The 8,199-nt window shown below is 45.7% G+C and overlaps 1 protein-coding gene across 1 annotated transcript; it reads right to left on the bottom strand.

The window, feature by feature from the left end:
* Positions 1–287: 287 nt before the first annotated feature.
* Positions 288–6,945, bottom strand: ARPC5 (actin related protein 2/3 complex subunit 5). Its single transcript, XM_032862660.1, has 4 exons — positions 6,600–6,945; positions 4,209–4,281; positions 2,376–2,552; positions 288–557 (listed from the first exon to the last, which is right to left on the bottom strand). Exons 1-4 carry the CDS (start codon positions 6,740–6,742, stop codon positions 495–497), a joined length of 456 nt encoding a protein of 151 aa, XP_032718551.1. The 5' UTR covers positions 6,743–6,945; the 3' UTR covers positions 288–494.
* Positions 6,946–8,199: the final 1,254 nt, after the last annotated feature.

The following is an 8,199-nucleotide window of genomic DNA, read 5'->3' as shown; positions in this document are numbered from 1 at the left end:
AATTCTGGTCCAGTTTTGCAATGTTAACAGCTGCCAGTTTCTCAACTGTATTTTTTATAAAGATCATTTCCTGGCTAGCAGTGAGTTAGGAAACTGGCCTCATATTCTGATCAAATTTCTCACTATTAGTCAAAAACGAAACAAAACACCTTAAAGAAAAATGCAAAAACAAAACCAAACCCCACCAAGCCAATAGGGGTTAAAATTGCACAATTAAACTTGGAGGCAAATTGTACTATATACAGACAGGTATACGCTGAAATCGTTTTTCAGAGCATGGAATACTCCTGTTCATAAATATTTCCTCTGTATTATCCCAATTTTCATGAAAGGAAAACAGATACGTGATTTTCTTCTTTACAGAGATGAAAAAAGGAAGCAAGAAGGCAAAGCTGAGAGAAACAGATGCCGCCTAAAGGGCAGCGGTGGCATTTGGTTGTTTTGGTCTTTGTACCAGCGACTCCCACACCCACAGCCTATCCAGTTCCTGCCGACTACACGGTTTTCCTTGCAGTCAGGACTCGAACAATGGATCCGACTCCTCCAGCAGCAAGTGCCTAAGAAGAAACCAAAACGTAAATGCTGATGGAATCAGGAAGGGTCAATTCTCATACCAAGTAAAACATTTTTCTTAAAGAAGGAATGTGTCCAGCTATCAGCTTTGGATTCATTAATTTTCACACGCATTTCTTGCACACCCATCGTGTGCCAGGCACTGTTCTCAGCACACAGAGACCCACACCACCTTCGCAGTCCCTGCCTCGTGCACCCACATGCCAGTGAGACAGTAGCTGATATTCTACTATGTTGTTTTTGCATAACAGGATGTTCTTACAGCATGTGCTTGCCTAAAACAAGTGCTCACATATAAACTAGGACTTGCATATTGCTCTCTTAGCTCTGTCAGGAAGAAATTCAAACCGGGATCAACTGCCCTAAGTTCCATTTAGATTAGCCAGTCTGTCAGTTTCTTTTTATTCCCCCAAGCTAAGAATGTATTATTCAATAGCTAAGAACTTGGGAACTTTAAAATTTTGACTTTCCCTTCAAAAACTGCAAGTCCTGAGTATCAGGAATTGAAAGCTCTGGCTTACTTCCTGAATACTTCTGTGTACTGGGTACAGTGTTGGATGCTAGGGACAGAGCATCTTCTGGTCTACCAGGAAGAGACAGATATATAAGGAGATCATGCTAGTATAATGTATGCAGTGACAGAGCTGTGCCCTCAGTGAGGAGGCACTCAGGCACAGAGAAAATCCTGAGCAAAGGTCGAGGAGTATGAAACAGTACGGTGTATTCTGGGAAAGCACATGATTACGCTGCTCACTGCCGGAGCATGGGGGGAAGGACAGCACAGCAGAGGAGCAGCTAGACTTAGGAACTTGGACTTCATTCTGCAGGTGGCTGACAGGGTAGATCTGGTTTGGAGAGAGGGCATTCTGGCAACCGGGTGGAGAACAGATTCGAGGGAGGCAGAACTGGTAGCTGGAGGCCCGGATAGGAAGTTACAGCAACAGACGGAGAGAGGCTGCAAAGAGCTGCATTAGAGAGGTATCCGAGTGCATGGCTGGAGAATTACTTAGCAGACAGAATGGCAAAAACTGGTGACTGATGTTAGGAAGCAATCAAGGCTGAACGTGGGCCTCAGTTTCTCCATCCACCAAAAGAGGTATGACAACAAGCTTTCTCTCCTAGTATTTTTATGAGGATTAATGGAGTTAATATTTGTAAAGTGCTTGGGAGAGTGCTTGGAATACAGTAAGTGCTCCATCAGTGGCTGCTATGATCCTGACACTGGACAGGAACCACGTGGCTTAGGTTTTTAAGTGGTCTCTTCACCTCTAAATTGAGGATGACAAAGATGTTTATATACCTTGTAGGGTCATTATAAGGCTTAAATGAAACATCAACTAATGGTACAGTGACTGGCAAATGGGAAGTGTTCCTGATCAGGATGACCATATACATTACTCTCCAACTGGTACACTGGAGACTGAAAGGGAATTAGTCATAATTATGTTGGGAGAACAGGCATAAACTGGGGCCATCTTGGGAAAACGGGGAGGTCTGGTTACCCCATCCATAAAAGGTAGTCTCTTTATCTGGCCACGGTTGAGGCATCAAGTGACTTGACAAAGACGAGTTTTACTATCTCTTTAGTGTGTGTTTTCCTCACTGAATGTGTTGTAAACGAGAATCTCTTAAAACCAAGGCCAGTAAGCATAAATCTAAACTTGCATTTCCATGCATTTATCTGTAAAAACAAAGATGTACAGCCGAGAAGTCAAAATAATTATTTAGGTGGTAGAAGGTGTGTCATTGTTACTTTCTATTATAAAGGAGCCAGTCATGGTGATTTAGAATTCGTAACTTACCTTCTCATGCCATTGCAATAACACAGCACTGCTATTGTCAGAGGGGCTCTCGAAGCCTTTATAAATATACTTCATTAGAAGATCCACACCATTCTTGTCCAGGGATTGAACTGCCTTTTCAATATCATTTGCTTTAAAAGAGATGAGCACCTTCAAAACAATGCTGCCTGCTCGATCCTGGGGATAAATAAAGAACAGAACATTTATTTTTAATCTATCAATTTATTTATTTATTTTTAATTAATGTCTTTTTAAAAAAGATTTTATTTTATTTATTTGACAGAGAGATAGAATCACAAGTAGGCAGAGCAGCAGGCAGAGAGAGAGGGGGAAGCAGGCTCCCCGCAGAGCAGAGAGCCCGATGTGGGGCTCGATCCCAGGACCCTGAGATCACGACCTGAGCTGAAGGCAGAGGCTTAACCCTCTGAGCCACCCAGGCGCCCCAGAACAGAACATTTAGACGTGCGTGTGAAGTGGTTGTTCCAGAAAGGCTCCACTGAGGTGACATTAAAACCTGATGGGACATAAAGAAGCATCCTTGGGTGTATCTGAGAAAACCATTTCAGACAGAGGAAAGAACAAATACTGTTATTGTGTGTCCAGGGTGTTCAGGGACAGCAGAAAGCTCCCTGGGGGCCAGAGAGATATGGCAGAATAGTAGGACAGGAAGTCAGAGAGGCAGCGGGAAGACAGACCACATGAGCCCCGCAGGCCCCTGTGAGGATTCTGGCTTTAAGAGAAATGGGAAGATGTTGGAAGGTTTTGAGAAGAACAGTGATATAAACTGACTGGTATTTTAACAGGATCCCTTTGGCTGCCATGCTGAGACCAAGCCGATGCTGGGCTGGTTGGGGCGCAGGCAACGAGGCAGAGCTGGGAGACCCGTTTGGAAGGGACTGCGATAATACAGGCTGGCTTGGGCTAGCATGGGAGCAGTGGAGGGGGACAGACTCTTGACGTGTCTGAAGGAGAGCTGAAAGGATTTGCTTACAAACACATATGATAACTTGCCCATTTTATTAAATCGGTATTTAAATTTTACTTCTTGACCTCAAAAAAAAAACCCTGAGGACAAAGAAAAAAACGAACTGCAATTCTATATTGAACCATCCTTCAATAATAATAAATAAAACTAAGCTTTTAAGAACACCCATTTTAAGTTTCCTATCTACAGTCAAGATATAAGATATAGTGATCTTCGTTTTACGATGATTTTTTTTCTTTGATAAAAGGCTGCTCCAAGAGCAAAGTCATTTTTTCACCCATGAAGGAAGCAGAGAACACTTAATTTACCCTTTCAACAATTTCACCTCGCCTATTCAAGAGTGATATCTTTGGCATTCCTAATGATCAGGAGTTTACAGAATGTTTCTACCACCTATCGTTGTCTTCAGTTTAAAGACTATGCAATTACCCAATTTAGAAAAATATTCTTAACCACCACAGCTATAACTTCCCACCCGCAAACTGTGATAAAAACTCACCCATGTAAAAGCAGAAGGTGGTAAAGCTGAAATTTCAATGACCTCTCTCTAAAAAAGCAACTAAATAGAATCTGTTTATTTTGCAAGAGTTTTGTTTATTCTTCAGGCCTTTGCTCAAATTCAACCCAAGTGCCTCCAATAAACACACAAAAAAGATCTCTCATTCTCATAACTCAGTATTAGATTGCTGTTTTTCACATGTAAATTTTTACCTATCAAACTACAGAGTAAGCTCTTCCACATCAAAGACAAGAAATGGTTAAAATATTTGTTGCCTTCATGACACTTCAGAGGATTCTGGTAAGAAAGCTTCGGTATCAGCAGAGATCACTGTGGGTCTGGGACTTACCTTCACCGCCTGACTCTTGGTGTTGATAGGGGGATTTTTCAAAGCTGCCTGGAGGGCGGCTGTCATGTTTCCTGTGATGGAGGTTAAGGGAATAGCACCAAAGGGCAGCCCTCAGGAAAGCACTGTAAATATCATTGGTTCTGAAGACCTGACTTTATGCATAGAAAGAAAAATTACCACGGTCACTCTGTTGAATATTGGAAAACTCAGCATGTTGGTTTCAAGGATGTCAATCAAATGTAAAATATTGAAGACATAAAGAAAGTAATAAGGCAAAGACCAGTTCCTGTCTGGCTCTAACTACTAAATGAACACTTTGGTGACAGCCTTTTCTTTTCCAGTAAGACACAGATGCAAACATGATCCAGTTACATTTCTAAAAAATTATACGTATCTCAGAATTATCAGGTCCCAAAATGAAACAGCACATTCTCAACCAAGATGTCTTTTTATGTGATTCTGACTGGAAAAATAAAGACCAAACGCTTGCTAGAATTATATTCTATATGAATTGAAATGTGGGTAGAAAATGCTGGTGATTATTACAGCACTCTAAATGAGATACCTCAGCAATCTCTCAATATTAATGAAAAGAGGCACTACGAAAGATCTAGTAATTCAAGGACCTTTAGGTAGTAGCTTAATTTTTCTGTTTTGTGTTATTTTCTCTTATATTTCATAAAGGTTATTGAAACTGTTTTAGGTCATACCTATTAAATTTAGTCTTTGAAAGCACCAGTGAGTTAGCGAGTATGAGACACGGAAGGCCAATCAGACTGTCAGAATATACAGTCATTCCCCTAAAAGGAAAACCACAGAGTTTACTTGTTCCTCCATCCGTAGTGCCTGGCCCAGAGCTTGTCTCTTCTGGTTGCAACAAGAGAAGAAGAGACAGTATCTTTTTATTTTACCATAGTGATTAAAAAGCAGATCCATTATATGGACACAGCGGTACCAGTTAAAGACTCCTCACCCATCCACCTAAAGTTAGTTCACAAAACATCATTTATCCACCACAAAGAGTATTTTCAGACAGAGTCATGTTCACTGCTTATGTCTGGGAGAAAGAGAGAAAAAAAAGTCTGACCCAAAAAAGCCCCCAAACCAAAAAATCCCTATGGGTGGTGGTAAGCTGTTATTTTCAAGGGTTACCAGAACTTCTAGAAAAGCATGTCTGTTGCAGACTGGCTCATTGTTAAGACCTAAAGCATTTAAGTATTTAAGTAATGCAAAATAGCAACATCTGACTGTGAAAGTTGTGGAAATCAAAGAAACATCTGCATGTTGATAAATGTTTAGTGCTGTATTTTAGGTGCCTTTAAGACTAGATATAGTTACAACCAGTATTTTCACTCATATTTCTCCATTATACTTTATTTAATAGGACATTGATGAGGAAAGGGTTTAGAGTCTTCCCTATCTTATAATACATTCAAGAATAATTAGAAATGAGTGAATTCAGTAATTGAGATTCTCTAAAATTACAGCATTAGTTGTTGCAACATTTACATTTTTCTAAAAAAGATGTGATGCAAATGCTGAAATTTATGAATATTCAAATATGCAAAAACAAAACCCAGGAACTGACAGCCACATTTTAACTGAAATGGAAACGATTTCAGGGTTACAAAAATGATCCTGCTTTGTACAAATGACTCATCGTCTATTTTATTCACTGGGGTTTATTTTAAATATTTCCAGGGATTCTCCATATGCAATCCCTCTTTCCATTGTCCCTCGCTTAGCAGTTAAAAGCCTCCAACCTTCCTTCTCGGGAGTTGGTTGTTTCGTACTCTTTCCCTTCCTGCCGGTTAACAAATTCTGTACCTTGCAACCTTTATCTTGCCAAATTCCTTTCTCTTTACATAATAATGCTTTTTAAAAACGCCCAGGGTTTAGATCGAGGGCCTCAATTCTGCAAACCGCCCCATCCCTCCCAGCAAGGAATAAACCCTCCCAACGCTGCCAAAACCAAACCACCACAACAGAAGCGGCAGCCTGCTACTTCCCAAACACAAATTTCTGGAGCCGATGTGACTCCGGCCAGGACAACGTGAGCGCCCCCCGAGAGCCAGACGGCAGCACCAGATGCCTCCCCCCGCGCCGCGAGGGCGCGGCCGGCCCCGCCAGTTCCCGGAGGCAGGAACTCCGGCCGCAACCTGAGGAATCGCGGCGGGAAAGGCGCGCCGGGAAGGGCAAGTTTCCGAGGCGGGTCCCTGGGGTCTCCGGGCGACTCGGGTAGAAATGGGAGTGTCCCCTGCCCTCTCAGAGCGGACAGATTTAAGTCATGGGCCGCTGGGGGCAGCTCCGCGCCCCTGGCCCGGGGACTGCGGGGTCCCGGGAGAGGGGCGGGGCGGGACGGGGAAGGGAGGCCGGCAGACGCAAGGATATTGCCGCAGGCAGGAGTCCACCTCGCCTTCGTCGGGCCCGGCCTGCCCATCGCCCCCGTCTTCCTCGTCCACGAACTTGTTCTCGTCGTACTCATCCACGTCCACCTTCCGGAACCGGGCCGACGACACCGTGTTCTTCGACATCCCCGATCCCGACCGGCGGCAAAAGCCTCCGCTGGGTTGCTGCCTCTACCTCGGTAAGCGAAGCCCACCAGGAACCCGCAGCCTGGCGCCTTCACTTCCCTCTTCCGCTCTGGGGCGTCGCCGGCAGTCGGGGCTCGGGCGCTTCTGGGCCTGCGCGCTGGCGGCGCTCCTTCCTCCTCAGCTTCATGCTCTTCTCTAGCCTCCTACGCCGCCCCCGCTCTTCCCCCGGGAGCGCGCGCGAGGGAGGGAGCGCGCTGAACGCAGTGCGCAGGCGCAGGCTCTCTGCAGGAAAGGGGCGGGGCTGGGCGAAGGAGGCGGGGGCGGAGGGGGCGGGGCCGGGGGAGGGCCGAAAGCGGGGCCGCGGGCAGAGGGAAGAGGCAATTGGTCGTCCGATGCCGTCATGTGATCCTCAGAGGGTTTCCATAGCAACGCTTCTCTGCGGTCCAGTCGGGGCGGGGGGGTGTGGGGGGTCCTTAGGTTGGTGGCTATGGGCACTGGAGGCGGGTGGCTTTTGCTGCCGCCGCCGCTGCCGGCGACCTGTCATCTGGGTCCTGCGTGAGGTCCGGCTGGCCCGGACTTGCCTGTGAGGTGGGATGGACTGGTTGCCGGACCGAGTCCCCTGCAGTTGGCAGGAGTATGGGGCGGAGTGATGCGCGCCCAGGCGCCCAGCGTCGTTTTAGTTGTCAGAGACATCACTTCGGACCGTGCACTGCCGGTGGCTGCGTTCCTGAGCCGGGAGCCCCTTTCCCCGGGTTGGAACTACGCTGTGCAGCCAGAGGGAGGTCCCCAAGGACGGAGTCGAAAGGTCATATCTTATCCGTCAGTGCTGTGTGACAGCATCCCGACGGCACCGGCAGAGTAGGTATCATATCCGTTGGGAGGGAGGGGAAGGTTCTGGGCAGGGGCCGGGGTGGCAAAACTGGGGCGAACCTGTGGAATTTGGGGTAGGGTCAGTCACGGACATCTTAAAATAAGTGGCTGTTTGGAGCAAGATTGTTGGAAAAGGATAGGGGCGAGTTACGCTCTCCGGCGATGTGGGGAAACAAAACGTGTGAGGATTAGTGGAAACCAGATCTTTAAGATTTATATTTGTGACTTAAGATTTGTATGATCCTGCTAGGCCAGCTTTTCCTTCATTTGACATCCTCATTTCTGAGAGCAAAGCTCTTAGGAGGAGATAGAGGCACTAACACTAAAGAAATGGTAGTTGTGTTCTGTGTATAACACTGAAGTACAGATATTTGCAGAATAAAATTATTTTGGACATTCAGCTGGACGCTGCTCAGATAGCTTTATGTTTTCCTGACATCCTGTCAGGTCCAGCTCAATTCCATCTCAAGCAGAAACCCGGTTGTTGCCCTGTTAATACCCTAATCCTTGGTTTCCTGTGCTGTATTGAAAAGAGCAGTGGACTCAGAGTCGGAAAACCCTGGCTCAAGTCTTGACTTCGACTCATA

Source organism: Lontra canadensis, unplaced genomic scaffold (genome assembly GCF_010015895.1).
Source record: "Lontra canadensis isolate GAN:19392208 unplaced genomic scaffold, GSC_riverotter_1.0 scaffold24, whole genome shotgun sequence".
Lineage (NCBI taxonomy): Eukaryota > Metazoa > Chordata > Mammalia > Carnivora > Mustelidae > Lontra > Lontra canadensis.
This window is presented reverse-complemented; position numbering and strand designations above follow the sequence as displayed.

What these genes read in the sequence shown, in the direction of transcription:
- ARPC5 (XM_032862660.1), bottom strand. Translation starts at nt 6,742, where the DNA reads ATGTCGAAGAACACGGTGTCGTCGGCCCGGTTCCGGAAGGTGGACGTG. An exon ending in GTGGACTCCTGCCTGCGGCA is followed by an intron (nt 4,282 to 6,599) that starts ATATCCTTGCGT and finishes AACCTCCATCAC; the next exon opens with AGGAAACATGACAGCCGCCC. An exon ending in TATTGCAATGGCATGAGAAG is followed by an intron (nt 558 to 2,375) that starts GTAAGTTACGAA and finishes GTTTCTTCTTAG; the next exon opens with GCACTTGCTGCTGGAGGAGT.